The following is a 20,170-nucleotide window of genomic DNA, read 5'->3' on the forward strand; positions in this document are numbered from 1 at the left end:
CCTCTCCAGCCTGCGTCCCAAATGGCACCCTATTCCCTTATACAAGTGCACGACGTTTGACCCATAGGGTGCCATTTGGGATGCTTCAATCTCAGGCAGCTTGTTATCCTTGGAGCTTGGCCAGGGGAGCTGAGGTTGAACCCATAGATCACTTGGTGGGCCGCCTACAACCCTGACAGGACCAAACTCACACAATACACACACTCCATATTACTCTACGTTACGGAGAGGCAGAGAGAAATGCTCGTGATTGATTTAACAAAATGACGTTTGTCCACCAAACAACATACAGAGGATAAGTGAATAGAGTAATTGCAGTTATATTGTGCACGTGTGTGTTTGTAAAGGCAGTATTCGGTCATGTGTTGTTGTTTTTTAATCCTCTCTCTGTCGATCTCACTACACGCTCAGCTATTGAAGTCTCTGCCAAGTTGCATTGTGGGACTGATCCTCCTTCCGAGCTGTAAACTCAGTCACGTACGACACCAGTGCTGCGCGGGGGTGGCTTTGAAATATCCCAGCAGCCCATTGTCACGCACGCACACACACACATCGCCTACACCACATGCAGTACAGAGATATACGCTCGGCGGAAAGCCATCGCACCTGGTGGTGAAGTCATTCAAGTCATCCAAAAAACATAAAGGAACCGGCCAAATCACTAACAGATGTCAGGTCCCATGGGATCTGATGAACCCTATACAAAGAGAGCACATGCATCCAGACACACAATGTTTTAGAAATGATATCTTCTCACATGTATTTAGTAATAGTTGAAAGCCAAAGATGCAGAAAAACTACAGTAACTCCGACTTTACACAGATGACTGTAAAATGTTATGGTAGTTTGATTATTATTATATATTATTTTCTCCATTCCATAGGCTTTTGTGAAGCTCATCTGGGTAGCGCTATGACAGTTTCCTCTTGTTCACTTTTTAAAACTTTGAAAGCAACACGCAGCACAGTGTCTGATGTGTAGATCAGAGTGGAAGCCTTACAGTTTAGGTCTCTGTCAGAGGGAATGTTGGCGGGGAATAGAATGCAGAATGCCCTGAATGTTTGTACAGTGTTCTCAAGTCTAGAAGCTTCCGCATGCTTCCCATCTGAAACAGTGTTGGCATATATTATGATGACATTTTGTGCCGTTTTTGTTAGTTAGCTCTTCGTGTACGTTACATTTTTTTTTTTATCGAGCTCAAGCCGAATTCTGGAACCCGAAGTCCACGCCCCTTCGTCGGTCATTGGTCAACAGTAGGGATTCTTCAATGAAGTGTTTGTTGTCCTTCAACGATAGACGACTCGTTTTCATGCACATTTTTTCACTTGAGAATTACTGCACCAAACATCTTAGTTAAAATTCCCCAACTAAGATCTACTCAGAAAAAAATTCAAAATGAATTCCAACTAGTTTGAGGAATTGTGTATACAGGCTACAAGGTCTCAAGATGGACAAACATATTTTTTCTTGTTTTTCAAGCTAAGGTATTTGAAGGGAGTACGTGAGCACACTCGTTCGGTTCACTTAGTCAAATTCTTGTAGGTGCCAGGCGAACCGAAGCGTGCGGAAGCCCCTACAGTGACCCAGCCAGGGACTATATAACAAAGAGGAGAAGAACAGAACATGTGTAGAGAACAGCAGGACCTCGAGAGAGGGGAAGGAGGAAGAGCAAGGGAGGGAAAGAAGAGGAGGGAAAGAAGAAGAAGAGGAGGGAGTGAGACCAGATGGAAGGAACGTTGAAATATAAAATGCAAAACTAACAATACTGCAGGTTTGGAGTTTAGCAGTTCAGTGACTTCTTATCTACAGTTAGATGAAGCAGTTAGTGTGTGCGTGGTGGTTGCCTAAAGCTAACATTAGACATGGGGGATTCTACAGAGCATCCCTTGCCTTGGCAGAGAGACTGTAGGCGTCAACTGCTGCTACGCGAAGTAGAGATGACGATAGAGCGTGCTTGGCACTCATAAAAATGGCAGTGGAATCACCGGGCAGGGATTCTGTCAGTAAAGCCATCCGAGATATCGATAGCTCATCTCTTCTCTCTGTGGATCAGCACATCTTCACAGCCTCAGGGGCCCTTGTCAAGCTGGGCACCATCTGATATTTATGTGTAGTTTATCCAGGTCGTACAGAAGAGCCCTCCAGTGAGCTAGGCTGAATCCTAGCTTGGGCTGAATCCTAGCTTGGGCTGAATCCTAGCTTGGGCTGAATCCTAGTTTGGGCTGAATCCTAGCTTGGGCTGAATCCTAGCTTGGGCTGAATCCTAGTTTGGGCTGAATCCTAGTTTGGGCTGAATCCTAGTTTGGGCTGAATCCTAGTTTGGGCTGAATCCTAGTTTGGGCTGAATCCTAGTTTGGGCTGAATCCTAGTTTGGGCTGAATCCTAGTTTGGGCTGAATCCTAGTTTGGGCTGAATCCTAGTTTGGGCTGAATCCTAGTTTGGGCTGAATCCTAGTTTGGGCTGAATCCTAGCTTGGGCTGAATCCTAGCTTGGGCTGAATCCTAGCTTGGGCTGAATCCTAGCTTGGGCTGAATCTAGCTTGGGCTGAATCCTAGCTTGGGCTGAATCCTAGTTTGGGCTGAATCCTAGTTTGGGCTGAATCCTAGCTTGGGCTGAATCCTAGCTTGGGCTGAATCCTAGTTTGGGCTGAATCCTAGTTTGGGCTGAATCCTAGTTTGGGCTGAATCCTAGTTTGGGCTGAATCCTAGCTTGGGCTGAATCCTAGTTTGGGCTGAATCCTAGTTTGGGCTGAATCCTAGTTTGGGCTGAATCCTAGCTTGGGCTGAATCCTAGCTTGGGCTGAATCCTAGCTTGGGCTGAATCCTAGTTTGGGCTGAATCCTAGTTTGGGCTGAATCCTAGTTTGGGCTGAATCCTAGTTTGGGCTGAATCCTAGTTTGGGCTGAATCCTAGTTTGGGCTGAATCCTAGTTTGGGCTGAATCCTAGTTTGGGCTGAATCCAAAACTTCACGTATTGCGTGTCATTCAAACTTTGTTTGAGGCACCGCTGCCAAGCAAGATACTTATTGGTAAATTTGATCCTGGTCATAAAGATCCCTCCAGTGATTGTAGGGCTGAATCTTGGGATATGAGTGCATGTCACTGATTGAGTGGTGACCTGGTGTCCTGTGTAATTCGTTGGGACTAGCTAAGCACAGGGAGGTGGAGCAGTACAGTAATTGCAAACTCGGTTGTGCTTGTGTCAACACTCACACACACACACACACACACACACACACACACACACACACACACACACACACACACACACACACACACACACACACACAAACCACTATGCAGCTTCAGTAACAGCTGGGAGAAGCTGCATCAAGCTGTGCTCAGTGTGCGGTCTGCTCCCTCGGGAACCTGTCAAACTAGGGTACAAGTAGGCAACCACTGGAAAAACCTGGGAGGATTCTACTTCTGTCTATCTGTCTGTCTGTCTGGAAACAGGGATGATTCTACCTCTGTCTGTCTATCTGTCGATCTTGCGCTCCCTCTCTTTCTCTCTCTTTCTATTTCTGTCGAGCTCTGTCAATCTCACTCTTTCCCTTTTTCAATAGGATGCCTTGGAAACCACAGACCGCTCTCCTTGAATTCCAAAATCTCAGGAAAGCCTCTTATCAGCCTGTGGAGCAGTGCTTACTGTGTGCTGTGCGTTCAGCCACGCGCATTTCTCTTTCTCCTGCTGTTCAGTGCCATTCTCTTGGCTGCAAAGGAGCTGAACGGTGCTGACAGGATGGCCATGTGTATTTCATATCCCGGGTTGAGCTGTGTGCTCCTAGGTTCCCATTGGGAGACTTAGAAAGAGGCAGACTGTTTCGAGGGTCTCCATGGGGACTGTTTCCAATGGGTTTCCAGGTGAAAGGGATGAGTGCTCTACTATATCTAACACCTTGGCTTTACGGGACGATTAGAGCAATAGTCTTCAGCCTAGAGTTACAGGCTTTTATTCTAGTTTCGCACTAAAACGCCTGATTTAACTAAACACTCATCCATCAAGTCATTGATTTGTTTATTCAGGATGTGAATCTGACAGTTTTAGATGTACGATTCTGAAACCTTTATAGAACCTTTAAGGCTCTGGAACCCCAGATTTGCTTCCTGTCTTTTAGCTCGTCCTTGTCGTCTGCAGTCTTAATAGCTGCTGTTTCCTGGTTGGTCCTTATTGGCTCCTGTTTCCTGGTTGGCTGATTTAGTGGACAGATGTGTTAAGCAGGGTGTGACATCACCAGTACGTGACTCTCATAAACCATAAACCCTAATCTACTGGGAGGCCTCAAGGACACCACATGACACGGGCTTCCTGCTCCTCAGATTGGGCTTCCTGCTCCTCAGATTGACAGCAGTGACAATGACTAGGTGTGAGCCACAAATGGCACATGATTCCCTATATAGTGCACTCACTCCCCCTATGGGCCCTGGTCAAAAGTAGTGCACTGTATAGGGGATACGGTGCCATTTGGGACACAGACTTTGACAATGACAGTGTGCTTGCGTCATCTGTTGACTGGCATGTGGTTCGGAGGCGTGTGTGCATTGGAGGATATAATAACTAGCATGCTATAGGCCATAGTTCCTTTACCTCATGGTCAGAGGAGTAAGCAGGATATGATTGAACTCTACTATACACTATAAGACGTGAAAAAGTGTTCATTTCGTGGGCATTGCTTTTAGACTACTGCTTACTTAATGTGGGACCCCCCCCCCCCTTAACCCATCACTACCCCCTAGTCCCCCATCTTATACATTGTGACAAGGTAAACAGACAGCTGCTATGGGGCTGGTTGTGGGATGAGGAAATTATCTTCCTGAGTATGGATTCAGCATGCAGCACCCTGAGACCCAGCAGTCAGCGACTCAGCACAAATATCACTGAGAGAGCCTGCATCTCAAGTGGCACCCTATATTGTACACTACTGGGCCTGGTCAAATGTAGTGCACTACATAGGGACTAGGTGCCATTAGGGACACATCCAAAGGCACGTCATGAGGACTCCCTCCGCCAAAAAGTCATTCATTAGCCAATGGCGAGCCCGGTTCCACTCTGCAACAGCAGGGGGTTTGTGGGTGAATTTAATATCCAGTGAATGTCCTTCATCATCTCCGTGTCAATGATTTAGACACAGACCAGAATCCAGTTCTCTCTGGGTTAATATGGGGAGACACATAAATCCAGTTCTCTCTGGGTTAATACGGGGAGACACATAAATCCAGCTCTCTCTGGGTTAATATGGGGAGCCACATAAATCCAGTTCTCTCTGGGTTAATATGGGGAGCCACATAAATCCAGTTCTCTCTGGGTTAATATGGGGAGCCACATAAATCCAGTTCTCTCTGGGTTAATATGGGGAGACACATAAATCCAGTTCTCTCTGGGTTAATACGGGGAGCCACATAAATCCAGTTCTCTCTGGGTTTATGGGGAGCCACATAAATCCATGGGGAGCCACATAAATCCAGTTCTCTCTGGGTTAATACGGGGAGCCACATAAATCCAGTTCTCTCTGGAGTTAATATGGGGAGCCACATAAATCCAGTTCTCTCTGGGTTAATACGGGGAGCCACATAAATCCAGTTCTCTCTGGGTTAATATGGGGAGCCACATAAATCCAGTTCTCTCTGGGTTAATACGGGAGCCACATAAATCCAGTCTCTCTGGGTTAATATGGGGAGACACATAAATCCAGTTCTCTCTGGGTTAATACGGGGAGACACATAAATCCAATATGGGGAGCCACATAAATCCAGTTCTCTCTGGGTTAATACGGGGAGACACATAAATCCAGTTCTCTCTGGGTTAATATGGGGAGCCACATAAATCCAGTTCTCTCTGGGTTAATACGGGGAGACACATAAATCCAGTTCTCTCTGGGTTAATATGGGGAGCCACATAAATCCAGTTCTCTCTGGGTAATACGGGAGACACATAATCCACTGGGGAGCCACATAAATCCAGTTCTCTCTGGGTTAATATGGGGAGCCACATAAATCCAGTTCTCTCTGGGTTAATACGGGGAGACACATAAATCCAGTTCTCTCTGGGTTAATACGGGGAGACACATAAATCCAGTTCTCTCTGGGTTAATATGGGGAGCCACATAAATCCAGCTCTCTCTGGGTTAATACGGGGAGACACATAAATCCAGTTCTCTCTGGGTTAATATGGGGAGACACATAAATCCAGTTCTCTCTGGGTTAATATGGGGAGACACATAAATCCAGTTCTCTCTGGGTTAATATGGGAGACACATAAATCCAGTTCTCTCTGGGTTCATATGGGGAGCCACATAAATCCAGTTCTCTCTGGGTTAATATGGGGAGCCACATAAATCCAGTTCTCTCTGGGTTAATACGGGGAGACACATAAATCCAGTTCTCTCTGGGTTAATATGGGGAGCCACATAAATCCAGTTCTCTCTGGGTTAATACGGGGAGACACATAAATCCAGTTCTCTCTGGGTTAATACGGGGAGACACATAAATCCAGTTCTCTCTGGGTTAATACGGGGAGACACATAAATCCAGTTCTCTCTGGGTTAATATGGGGAGACACATAAATCCAGTTCTCTCTGGGTTAATACGGGGAGACACATAAATCCAGTTCTCTCTGGGTTAATACGGGGAGACACATAAATCCAGTTCTCTCTGGGTTAATACGGGGAGACACATAAATCCAGTTCTCTCTGGGTTAATACGGGAGACACATAAATCCAGTTCTCTCTGGGTTAATACGGGGAGACACATAAATCCAGTTCTCTCTGGGTTAATACGGGGAGACACATAAATCCAGTTCTCTCTGGGTTAATACGGGGAGACACATAAATCCAGTTCTCTCTGGGTTAATATGGGGAGACACATAAATCCAGTTCTCTCTGGGTTAATATGGGGGAGCCACATAAATCCAGTTCTCTCTGGGTTAATATGGGGAGCCACATAAATCCAGCCACATGAATTCTCTCTGGGTTAATACGGGAGACACATAAATCCAGTTCTCTCTGGGTTAATACGGGAGACACATAAATCCAGTTCTCTCTGGGTTAATATGGGAGCCACATAAATCCAGTTCTCTCTGGGTTAATATGGGGAGCCACATAAATCCAGTTCTCTCTGGGTTAATACGGGGGAGACACATAAATCCAGTTCTCTCTGGGTTAATATGGGGAGCCACATAAATCCAGTTCTCTCTGGGTTAATATGGGGAGCCACATAAATCCAGCTCTCTCTGGGTTAATATGGGGAGCCACATAAATCCAGTTCTACGTTATTCGGGGACACATTTTCCCAACTGTACTGTCCATTTCTTCCCATCCCTCCCTCCCTGTGTTGTCAAATCCAGCTCTCTCTGTTATTTAGCTATCCAGGCCTTTATACGGGGAATACAGAAATAAGTCATCTGAGAATATGGGCAGCTGGTTCTCTCCAGAGGATTCCAGTTCTCTCGCTGGAGACACATTCCAGTTCCTGTGTGTGGTACTGTAATTTAGATATGAGGTCTTTATAGGAATACAGAAATATCCAGTTATCTGAGAATAGCACTCCAGTTCTCTCAGAGGATTGTAGCTGGTGCATAAATCCAGTTCCTTGTTCCTGTGGGGAGCCACATGTCCAGTTCTACTGTAATTTAGATAAATGAGGTCTTTAAAGGAATACAGAAATAAGTCATTGAGAATAGCAGCATGGTTCTCTCAGAGGATTGTCCAGCTGGTGCATAAACATTCCCTGGGTTCCTGTTGTGTAGTTTTCCCAACTGTACTGTAATTTAGATATGAGGTCTTTATAGGAATACAGAAATAAGTTATTGAGAATAGCAGCTGGTTCTCTCCAGAGGATTGTAGCTGGTGCTACATTCCTGTTCCTGTGTGTAGTACTGTAATTTAGATATGAGGTCTTTAAAGGAATACAGAAATAAGTTATTGAGAATAGCAGCTGGTTCTCTCCAGAGGATTGTAGCTGGTGCTACATTCCCTGTTCCTGTGTGTGGTACTGTAATTTAGGGATGCGTCTTTAAACAAGGGATATACAAGCGAGTCAGTGGGCACTGTACAGTAGCTTGTCCTATCAAATCAATTCAATGTAAGCCCTGTCCGAGCCAGAACGGCCCATAATTAATACATTGACTGTCTCAATATGTTTTGCAGTGGTTGTCCAGGGTTTCCAGATTTCTATGAAATATGATCTATAATGAATTACAATATGAATTAAATATTTGTTTTATTTAGTATGTTAAAAAGAAAAAAATCTCAAGTATTAATTTCAGTATTTCACTTACCTCAGAAGCCATTATTGTCAGAAGCCTTTATTACACTATGCCAGCCATGATTGAGTTAGCTGTATCCAAACAGTGACTCGTCATTAGCAAGCTAGCCACCACGCTAGCTAGCTTCAAAATGTTGTGGGTTTACTTCTTCCAGTTTTTTTACTAGCTACACCAAGCTAACTTTTCTATTTGTCTTTTTCGGAAACGGTATCCGGCCATTACACAGACTGCCAACGTCAGAGATAACCTACTAATCGCTAGCTACCTGACGAGCCTACCACGATAGTTTTTCTGACGACTTAAAACATAACATCCCAGCTATGGTGACAAAAGCATCTCCCACTCCAAACGAGGAGACGCTCCCGGCACGACTCTGCTTCTGTGGAAACAAGATATCCGCCAATGACACCCACTCGTTGTTCTGCTTGCATTGGGGTGCAACATGCCGAGGAAGCTTTAGCCTCCCCCCCCTGTCTCCGTTGCAGGCTAGCATGCCAACCTAACCTGAGTCAACAAACTCTAACATGGGGGTTGATGTTCCCGATGGTTCATTAGAGGCGATGGATATCCCCACGGGATTCATGGTGCAACGGTTAGCACTAGCTGGCAGTGTTGCAGTACTCGAGGCCGGTCTCTGTCTCGAGTCTGGTCTCGAGGCCACATATTGAGTGTCTTGGTCTTGTCTCTGTGTTGAATACGTTTGTATTCGGTCTCGGACGTTAAGGACTCGTAAGACTCAGAATTATAAGCTTCCATTTAAAAACTCAGAATGATCAGCTTCCATTTAGTCAGCACATAAAACTCCTTCGCAAGGCCAAATACAGTGCATTCGGAAAGTATTCAGACCCCTTGACCTTTTCCACATTTTGTTATGTTACAGTCTTATTCTAAAATTGATTAAATAGTTTTTTCCCCTCATCAATCTACACACAACACCCCAAAATGAGTTGCACATTTATAACAAAAACTAAGAGCAGAAATAACTTATTTACGTACGTTTTCAGACACTTTGCTATGAGACTTGAAATTGAGCTTGAAATTGACCATCAAAACTCTTCCTAGAGCTGTCCGCCCAGCCAAACTGAGCAATTGGGGTAGAAGGGGCTTTGTCAGGGAGGTGACCAAGAAACCAATGGTCACTCTGACAGAGCTCCAGAGTTTGTCTGTGGAGATGGGAGAACCTTCTAGAAGAACAACCATTTCTGCAGGACTTCACTAATTAGGCCTTTATGGTAGAGTGGCCAGATGTAAGCCACTCCTCAGTATGACATCCCCACATGACATCCCGCTTGGAGTTAGCCAAAGGGCACCTAAAGTACTCTGACTATGAGAAACAAGATTCTCTGGTCTGATGAAACCAAGATTGAACTCTTTGGCCTGAATGCCAAGTGTCACGTCTGGAGGAAACCTGGTACCATCCCTACGGTGAGGCATGGTTGTGGCAGTGTCATGCTGTGGGGATGTTTTTCAGCGGCAGGGACTGGAACACTAGTCAGGATCAGGGAAAAGATGAATGGAGCAACGTACAGAGAGATCCTTGATGAAAACCTACTCCAAAGCACTCAGGACCTCAGACTGGGGCGAAGGTTCACATTCCGACAGGACAACGACCCTAAGACAAGACAACGCAGGAGTGGTTTGAGTGGCCCAGCCAGGGCCCGGACTGGAACCCGATCAAACATATCTTGCGAGACCTGAAAATAGCTGTGCAGCGACGCTCCTCATCCAACCTGACAGAGGTGAGAGTATCTGCAGAGAAGAATGGGAGAAACTCCCCAAATACAGGTGTGCCAAGCTTGTCGCGTCATACCCAAGAAGAAACTAGGCTGTAATCATTGCCTAAGGTGCTTCAACAAAGTACTGAGTAAAGGGTCTGAAAACTTATGATATTGCATTTTTATTGATTTCTTTTTACAAAAAAAAAGATCTGTTTTGCTTTGTCATTATGGGGTATTGTGTGTAGATTGATGATGACTTAAAATAAAACAATAAACCATTTGAGTAAGGCTGTAAAGTAATAAAATGTGGAAATAGTCGAGGGGTCTGAATGCTTTCTAAATGCAGTGTACATGGACAGGACAAAGGGGTTTAGAAAACGTGATCAGCTGTTCGTTTCCTGGGCCCAAACCTCACACGGGTAAAGTGCTCACTAAACAACTCCTTTCGCACTGGATAATAGTGCGGAGGCTAACGCTTTGGCCTATACAAGTAAGGGACTCCGGTGTCCTGCTGGCCTGTGGGCTCATTCCACCAGAGTAATGGCTACATCCTGGCCTTTATTTAAGGGCCTATCTAGCCAAGATATTTGTATGGGCTTCGTACATTGGCAATGTTTTTTTTATACTGTAGACTGGATATCACTGCACCAACTCTGATGCATACGGTATTACGTGTAGGATCTTCTGAGGGGCAGGGCCTATTTTGTGTGATAAGTCGCACAGGGCAGTCAGTCGTCAGGGTAAGCTCGTCTGGCAATACGGGAGTCAGCATATCCCATGAATGAAATACGGAAACGAATCCTTGAAAGAGAACTTTAGGTTATGACCGTAACTCCGGTTCTCTGATAGTATGAGGGAGGTATTTCACCAGAACACCCTCCTTGAATGAGCGAGGAAGAGATTGTTTTGACTCGGAGACGCTGCATGGACCTTTTTGAGGGCAATGCCTCACTCGTACAATCAGAGAACCGGAGTTACGGTCGTAACCTAAAGCTCTTCTGTGTTTGTATGGTGTGGGCGTACCCCAACAACAGAATGGTGTTGGCGTATACTGGTCAATAAAAATATTAATGACAAGTCAACAGCTGATTGGCCAGCTCAGTCAATGAGAAAACTCGGCCACAAACATGACATCATCCTCTGAGAAAGTAGTAAGCATTTTTGAAACGGTCTGTTTGAAATACACGTTTCACTTGGGCTTTTTGAAGTGTATTTTCCTCTAATATTTGCTTTGGCAACAAATACAAGTATAGGAAGCGTTAACATTATTTGGGTATGAGTTAACAGATTAAGGGGATATTTTCCCTGGGCAGCTCCTTTAAGCATGGTACTTTAAGCATGGCAACGTTACTCCCAGGGTTTCTGTACTCACTGTTTCAGCTCTGTTTGTTTCATTGATGTGCCTCAGTAGACTGCACGCCACTATTCAGATTCCCACGCTAGCTTTGTCTGAAACGCAGAAAACATATGTGCCTTACAACCTCTCGAACACACACACACACAGTCCGTTCCTACTGATTGTAATGAGCGTGGCCTGCCTGGGAAAGAGCCTGGAGTATTTTCCTTTTGTTAGGAGAAGATGAAACAAAGTGGTTTGTGTCCCAAATGGCACCCTATTCTCTATATCAGTATTTCCCAACTCCAGTCCTCAAGTACCCCCAACGGTAGGCATTTTTATTGTAGCCCTGGACAAGCACTGCCCTATATAGTCCACTACATCGGGAATAGGATGCTATATGGGACGCATACAGAGTTAAGTCTCCTTGGAGGAAGGCCTCAGTCAAATGCGCTGGGCTGAAAGCCATAGGGCATCCGTGGCTGCCGTCCAAATCCTCTATTAAGGCCCTGTGTAAAAATGTATGTGGTGGAAGAAGTAGCCCATTAGTTACTACAGAGGAGACTTTAACACTGAGCCTGCTGCCCCACTACAGTTCCCCTAGGACTCCAATAGCCTCTTATACATACACACACACACACAAAATGGCCCCCTATTCCCTATGTGCTATGGTCAAAAGTAGTACACTATGTTGGGAATAGGGTGTCATTTGGGATGTAGACCGAGAAACAACCCTGGGAAATCACCAAACAAGATGAAGTAGACCCATAGAACTCCTGTACAGTTCACACACAGATGGCTACCAAGGCTTTTCCTTTTGTTTCCACCTGGTGGAATGGGAATGGCCCAAGAGTGAACACAGGGCATTGTTAATCCCAATGCTTCCCCCCTCGGAACGTTGGAACTGGTTAGAATGTGGTTAAACTTACGAGTCTTTTGTCATTCTAGAATTCCTCTGGAGGGTTCCGTAGTGTTCTGGGAGGTTGAGCTGTTGCCCAGACTGCAAGGAGGGGGGGGCTGTCCCTGGCCTCTATGTTCTCACACACGTGCGCTATCACACTCACGCACACACAGACTCATTCAGTCTCCGCGTAAGGGTTCAGAATTGAGCAAAGGAGCATGGATAAGACTGTGAGGGTGTCACCAGCGTCAGTGGGAAAGGAAACTGTGATGTCAGGGCTCCTCGTGTTTCACAATCTCATATACATCAGCCATGCCAATAACCCCACGGAGATCCTATACTGTGATATGTGATTATATGGGTATCCCCTTGTACCAACATGTGTATATAGTTACAGTACTGCATGTGTGGGCTGACTATAATTTCCCAGTTCCCAAAATAGGGTTTTTCCCAACCACCCAATTGCCATCCGTTGACCGAATGATGTCCCTTTAAATTGGCTTCACTTACCAAAACACCCAAAGGATATCATCCTGACCTAAAGTTTGCCCTTATTATTAGTTAGTCATCAAGGATTAGGTCCCAAATGGCACCCTATTCCCAAAAGAATCCCTATGAGCCCTAGTCAAACGTAGTGCAGTGCATAGGGAATAGGATGCCATTTGCGACACAGGCAATGCCCTCCAGGCTCCTCTCTCTTCATGGTGGGCAGTATGTTTGTCTATGGTATAATCAGTGGGTAATATGACCTTGGCTTGGCAAAATGCATCTACAAGGATGTTATATATTTTTTTGCTTTAAAAGAAAAGTGTAAGCAGCAGTGTTGAGACAGAGGGTTCATCCCAAATGGCACCATATTCCCTATGGGTTCCTGGTCAAAAGTAGTGCACCATATAGGGAATAGGGTGCATTGGAGGCTCAGTCAGAGGCAGAGTGGTCCATTCCGATTGAAGGTGATTCCTATCTGACAGAGCAGGGCTGTATCCACAATGGCATCCTATTCCCTATATAGTCAAAAGTAGTGCACTATGCAGGGAATAGGGTGCCATTTGGAAAGACCAGTTTTGTGTGATGATACAATTTTATTGGGCAGAAAGAGAGATATTGGAGTGTGAATGGGTTGTGGTGTAGGGACTAAATGGTAAGATGCAAAGCAGGCCTGTAGCAGAGCCTATATTTATAACTTTTATGGGGTAACTTTTGAGTGTTATTGTCTTGTTGACTTTAATTTTGTTTTATGCTAGTTTTTTGTCATCGCTTCTTGGATAATGTAAGGAGGATACTGGCTTTGATGCACTCCAGCCTTTTTGTTTGTCCACACACATCTCTTTGCACATACACACACACACACACACAATAGTTACCAAGTGCAAACAGCACTTGAGAGTCTGAATCACAAAATCTTATATTTAGCAAATAGGAATTTGCAGAGAACCACCCATCAACCCTTTTAAATGATTAATGTTCGTTATTGGCCCTATGCCATTATATGTGCTTGCAAACTGTTTATGGATGGGGGGGATTGAAGTGAATAACGTTTCTAGCCGAAAGCTCAGCATAACTCCTGCACTATCTCAAGCATTTTGTGAATGATAAGCCAGTGTTGAACCAATTACATGGACCGTTAACTCTGCCTGAACCAATAGTAAACTTCCCTCATAGTCATTTAGCTTTGGGAGACTGCAAGTTAAAGGATAATGCTATGGTGCCGATGATGCAACTGTGCTGTGTGCCAGGGCTTCCGTTTGCCGGTAATTGACGGCTTTTGGCCGATAAATACAATTGTAGCCTGCCAAATGATCCAGGGCTGCCCTGCTGCTGAGGAGAGAGCGAGAGAGGAGCATTGGCCTATAGGGAGAAAGACAATTATTCTGATTGCAAGGAAGCTATTCTGTTGTTACAGATGGAGAGAAGATGCTCTCAGCTTTCTGTAGATATACAGGACTTTTTTATTTCTCAACTCTCAATTATGAGTTCAGTAGCAACAATTATGCGAAGATATTGGATGTGGCTTTGAGATACGGAGCCTGCGAAATGCGGATTGGCCATTGCGAGTGCATAGGCCTCATTGGGCGGTAGGCTACAACTGCAACATTGGACATTAAATGTCATTTTAGATTAGTACACGGCTACTATGAGTTATGGTGATCTGTTTTGAGTTTGCACTTACTCATGTGGTGAATTAGCTCCAAATAAATTAGCCTATGATATTAGAGCATGTAAAGATGCAGGAAAATTAATCTCCATTGAACAACAAAAATATCCCAAAATGATGTCAGTCTATTTTAAAAGTGAAATATAACAACAGTAGCATAAGTGTCTACCCACAATGCATGACAATCACTGAATTAGGTTGCATATTCAAATATTTTGAATCACAGGGTGATGAAACAACTTATTTCTTCAATACCATCTGGGTAGTCTATTACACTTGGTATATGACCAATATTGCACGGCTAAGGGCTGTTCTTTAGCACGGTGCAATGCGGAGTGCCTGGATACAGCCCTTATATTGGCCATCTACCACACACCCCAGAGGTGCCTTATTGCTATTATAAACTGGTTACCAGCTTAATTAGAACAGTAAAAATACATGTTTTGTCATACCCGTGGTATACGGTCTGATATACCACTGCTTTCAGCCAAGTTTATCATTTTTAATAAAGCACTGTGAATGACTTTATAAGATGACAGGTCTACTCATTTTCTCTATTTAGTAATGTTCAACTGTTCAGGTAGGATGCAATTCTGGAACTTTAATATATATATATATATATATATATATATATAGTAATTTGTTTTACACTTATTATTATTTTATATTATTGTAGGGATATTTATTAATCCAAGCCAGTTCTTTATAACCTGTTACTGCTATGGGCTCAGTCAGGGTCACACAGAGTGTTTATTGGTAGTCTTAAACAAATCTACTTTGAAACAAAAGTATACACCTCACACACATGGTTATGGGCTTAACAAAAAGAAGACACCTGCACCATGTCAGATATAGAGTTGAAATGTATTACATTTTGTATTTGCATCCCGATATTACACTTTATATACATCACAGAAGACTGAAATATAACAAAACTGTTTGATATAGAAACACTGGATTTTCTGTGTAAAAAAAAAGAAAACTATGAATAACATTTCACCCATGAGGCCACTAGGTCATTTGACGATAGGAAAGGGCTACATATGCAAAATGTGTTTGTTTTTTTACATTCTGTTGAGACATTTTCATTGGCTAAATTAAGTTTGAGTTTGTGTGCCTGTTGTAAAATAAATATAATTAGCCTTTCATTTGTTAGGTAAGGTAGGCACTAGCCTTTCTTGACGGCTCGGACTTAGAATACGTGGACAACTACAAATACCTGGGTGTCTGGTTAGACTGTAAACACTCCTTCCAGACCCACATCAAACATCTCCAATCCAAAGTTAAATCTAGAATTGGCTTCCTATTTCGCAACAAAGCATCCTTCACTCATGCTGCCAAACATACCCTTGTAAAACTGACTATCCTACCAATCCTCGACTTCGGCGATGTCATTTACAAAATAGCCTCCAATACCCTACTCAACCAATTGGATGCAGTCTATCACAGTGCCATCCGTTTTGTCACCAAAGCCCCATATACTACCCACCATTGCGACCTGTACGCTCTCGTTGGCTGGCCCTCGCTTCATACTCGTCGCCAAACCCACTGGCTCAATGTCATCTACATCTACGCTGGCTGTGTGGGTGGACGGACAGCCTAATGGGTTACGTACCCAATATCCGTTGTTTATGGAATGGCGCTGGCTGTGTGGGTGGACGGACAGCCTAATGGGTTACCTACCCAATATCTGTCGTTTATGGAATGGCGCTGGCTGTGTGGGTGGACGGACAGCCTAATGGGTTACCTACCCAATATCTGTCGTTTATGGAATGGCGCTGGCTGTGTGGGTGGACGGACAGCCTAATGGGTTACGTACCCAATATCTGTCGTTTATGGAATAGCGCTGGCTGTGTGGGTGGACGGACAGCCTAATGGGTTACGTACCCAATATCTGTCGTTTATGGAATGGCGCTGGCTGTGTGGGTGGACGGACAGCCTAATGGGTTACGTACCCAATATCTGTCGTTTATGGAATGGCGCTGGCTGTGTGGGTGGACGGACAGCCTAATGGGTTACCTACCCAATATCTGTCGTTTATGGAATGGCGCTGGCTGTGTGGGTGGACGGACAGCCTAATGGGTTACCTACCCAATATCTGTCGTTTATGGAATGGCGCTGGCTGTGTGGGTGGACGGACAGCCTAATGGGTTACCTACCCAATATCTGTCGTTTATGGAATGGCGCTGGCTGTGTGGGTGGACGGACAGCCTAATGGGTTACGTACCCAATATCTGTCGTTTTGGAATGGCGCTGGCTGTGTGGGTGGACGGACAGCCTAATGGGTTGCGTACCCAATATCTGTCGTTTATGGAATGGCGCTGGCTGTGTGGGTGGACGGACAGCCTAATTGTAATCGGCGTTCTTCGTTTGTTGAAAGAGAGTCGGACCCAAATGCAGCGTGGTGGTTACTCATGTCTTTAATGAAAAAAGCGATACATGAAATAACTATACAAATACAAAACAACAAACGGAACGTGAAAACTAATTACAGCCTATCTGGTGAACACTACACAGAGACAGGAACAATCACCCACGAAATACACAGTGAAACCCCGGCTACCTAAATATGGTTGGCCCATCAGAGACAACAAGAATCACCTGACTCTGATTGAGAACCGCCTCAGGCAGCCCAGCCTAAACTAGAGACACCCCTAATCAACCACAATCCCAATGCCTACAAAAACCCAATACGACAACACAATAAACACATGTCACACCCTGGCCTGAACAAATATATAACGAAAACACAAAATACAATGACCAAGGCGTGACACTAATGGGTTGCGTACCCAATATCTGTCGTTTATGGAATGGCGCTGGCTGTGTGGGTGGACGGACAGCCTAATGGTTTACGTACCCAATGCATATCGATGGCTGGTAAATAGCTTAAATGTCTGATAAATTAAAATATTCCCGGTCACTTGTCCAGCGGAAACCCTGGTGTGTGCGTTTGTGTGTGTTTGTAGAATAAACTTGACCTCCCCACCCTGCCAGTACTGATTTACAGCGTTATTAAATCCTGAACCATAACTGTTTTAATGTCAGGCAAAAATATAATTGTGATAATAAACATCAAGGCAATCCCAAATGGTACCCTCTTCCCAATGGACCCTGGTCTAAAGTAGTGCACTAAATAGTTGGGACTCATACATGTACTGGGCAGACTAAACTAAACATGAATGGATTAGCTTTTATTGTCAGCAGTATGAACAATATCCCTGGCATTACACTTTTCTGTTTACCCTCAAGCCTAAACACTAGGAAACATGTCAATGGGAATCTGCAGGGATACATCTCTATCCAGCATATGAGTAACAATACTTTGGCTAGCAGAAAGGATATCGCATATCGCCAACTGAAGATTCTTAGATGCAGGATAGGAGGCTAATGGCCACAGGCAGATGCATACCATTCTGTGTGGTGTGTGTGTATGTGTATGTGTGTGTGTGTGTGTGTGTGTGTGTGTGTGTGTGTGTGTGTGTGTGTGTGTGTGTGTGTGTGTGTGTGTGTGTGTGTGTGTGTGTGTGTGTGTGTGTGTGTGTGTGTGTCTCCAATGCTTGAGGCTGTGATGGTTGTAGCACTCTGATGGTTGTAGATAGTTGTAGTACCTGCCTTGATTCATAGCTTGAAGCATATTTGGTACAGTATAATAGGACACACACACACACACACACACACTTGGTATAATAAGAGGGGTTGACTGACTGTGACTGATTTTACGTACTGCTGAGCCAGCACCATTAGCATCACACACATCGTCCATTCTCCAGCCAGCCATCTCCATAGAATAGAGAGACCAGGCTAGTACTGCCTCCAGTGGCCACACTATGAAACTACACCCTCCTGCTCATTGAATGAATGAAGGAACGAAGCACAGATGAGATGCTCAGTCTGCATCACAAATGGCACCCTACATAGAGCCCTGGTCAAAAGTAGTGCACTATGTAGGGAATAGGGTGCCATTTGGGACACATACTTAGTTTGTATATCTGCTGAGCTAGGATCTGGAGCTTGGACTGGGTGAGACAGATGATTTGATGTACCACACCACCCAGCTCCAAAACAAACACTTGATGGACTGCTGCCGTATTTTCCCTGCTTTGCAGAGCAGGGCCTGGGCTGGTCTGATCTGCTGCTACTGAGTCTGACCTATTGGTCAAATAAAGTAGGGCTACTGGGTGCCATAGTGTGGAGGGCTTACCCTAACCTCCTGAATAGTCCGTTAATCATTGTTTATCATTAGCTAAAAACCATTGTCATGCTAGGGAGCAGCATTGTCTAACCATCCTGTGTTCCTCTCTACAGGGCTTTCTACCTGGATAAGTCCAACCTTCCCCCCAGCTCCACACCTAAAGCTGCCCTCATAGACAAGGTAAGAGGATCAGGAAACGCCAGCTTCATAGGTTAGTTACAGTGGAGTCGTGGTCTGATACTCACGTTATGCAGTCGTAGCAAGTAGCCTTGTCCGAGCCAGAATGATCCATGGCACAATGGTCCTGTTTCTGCAGAGCGAGACAGCTTGATGTACAAGTATACCCCCTGGACAGGACGCTAGTCAATTGCAGGGTCTGATACAGTAGTCATACAGTATTAACCCTCCCTTTCTCCTACCTCTCCTTCTCCTCTCCTCCCAGTTGATGCGTCCTCTGAATGCTCTGGAGGAGTTGTACCGGCTGATGGAGAGTTTCATCTCCTCCCGTCGCACGGCAGCCTGTCAGTATACAGCCTGTGGGGCGTCAGGAGTCGGCCTGCTTACCGTGGCATCAGAACTCTGCTCTCGCCTCGGAGCCACACATATCGTCATGTGCAACAGCGGCGTGCACCGGTGAGTGACAGAGAGAGAGCGGAAGAGAGGGGATCTGGCCGAAAATATTCAAATTAATAATAGAACCAATTGCACTTTATGGCAGTAAAGTGTGCGCTGAGCTTACAAAGCAAGACTTTGACAAATGGGACAAACCCCCAATGGAAACCCAGCATGCGGAACTCTGTACGAGTATCCTCAGGCTACAGAGAAAAATGACAAACATCGCATGCAGAGCAGAATTAGGCCAATTCCCTCTTCTGATTAATATCTAAAGAAGAGTCACCAATGTTAGAATAATTTAGAAACAAGTGACCCCCCCCCCCACTTCGGACTGTTGTGATGACCGTATTACTGCAGCACCAGCAGTTATGAGTCATGATCGCAGTGGAATTCCACATGACCGTTGACTCACGGTAAACTCCTCTTATGCACTCTGATGATCAATTTGGAGAAAGAAGTTCAACAGCAGGTTGAAGCTGAGTGGGGGAAACATGGTCCTTGTGGATGTTGTTTCAAAGCCAAACACAACGAAATGGACAGCGCTTTCTAAGGTGATGATTCATTCAAAACACCCATACCCCCGTGCATATGCATACCCTGAATTATAAGGACGATTGTGCCGTTATACAATACATAGCCAACCGCGTATTACACATGGCAGAAAAACAAGCAAAAATACTGATGTAAAATATCTTTGGTACGTAATTGGTCTAGCCTACATTAATCAAATTTCAAATTTAGCCTACAGTTATAGTGAATTTGTTTTAGATTTTGAATAGCCTAGTGATAAGGCTTTTTTATTTTCATAATTAATAGACTGACACATTACTTTTAGCTGCAGAATGTCTCACCACCATGAGTTTCCATCTCCTCCCCTCTCTTTCTTTCCTTTCTACGGCACGCATGGGGGGGGGCTGTCAACAGTTTAATGAAATATGTGTAGTTGTGAAAACATGTTACTATCGATGTTCCCGAACAGATTTCAGTT

General features: G+C 44.7%; 1 protein-coding gene across 2 annotated transcripts in view; it reads left to right on the forward strand.

Annotated features, from left to right (window-relative positions):
• Positions 1 to 20,170, forward strand: part of prex2 (phosphatidylinositol-3,4,5-trisphosphate-dependent Rac exchange factor 2) — a 245,216-nt gene that overhangs the window by 190,837 nt on the left and 34,209 nt on the right. For both annotated transcript variants that reach the window (XM_052504945.1, XM_052504946.1), the window contains exons 37-38: positions 18,681 to 18,747; positions 19,010 to 19,200. In XM_052504945.1, coding sequence (XP_052360905.1) covers positions 18,681 to 18,747; positions 19,010 to 19,200 — 258 coding nt within the window. The remainder of the gene's footprint in view (positions 1 to 18,680; positions 18,748 to 19,009; positions 19,201 to 20,170) is intronic.

This window comes from Oncorhynchus keta, chromosome 4 (assembly GCF_023373465.1).
Source record: "Oncorhynchus keta strain PuntledgeMale-10-30-2019 chromosome 4, Oket_V2, whole genome shotgun sequence".
NCBI classification, from domain to species: domain Eukaryota; kingdom Metazoa; phylum Chordata; class Actinopteri; order Salmoniformes; family Salmonidae; genus Oncorhynchus; species Oncorhynchus keta.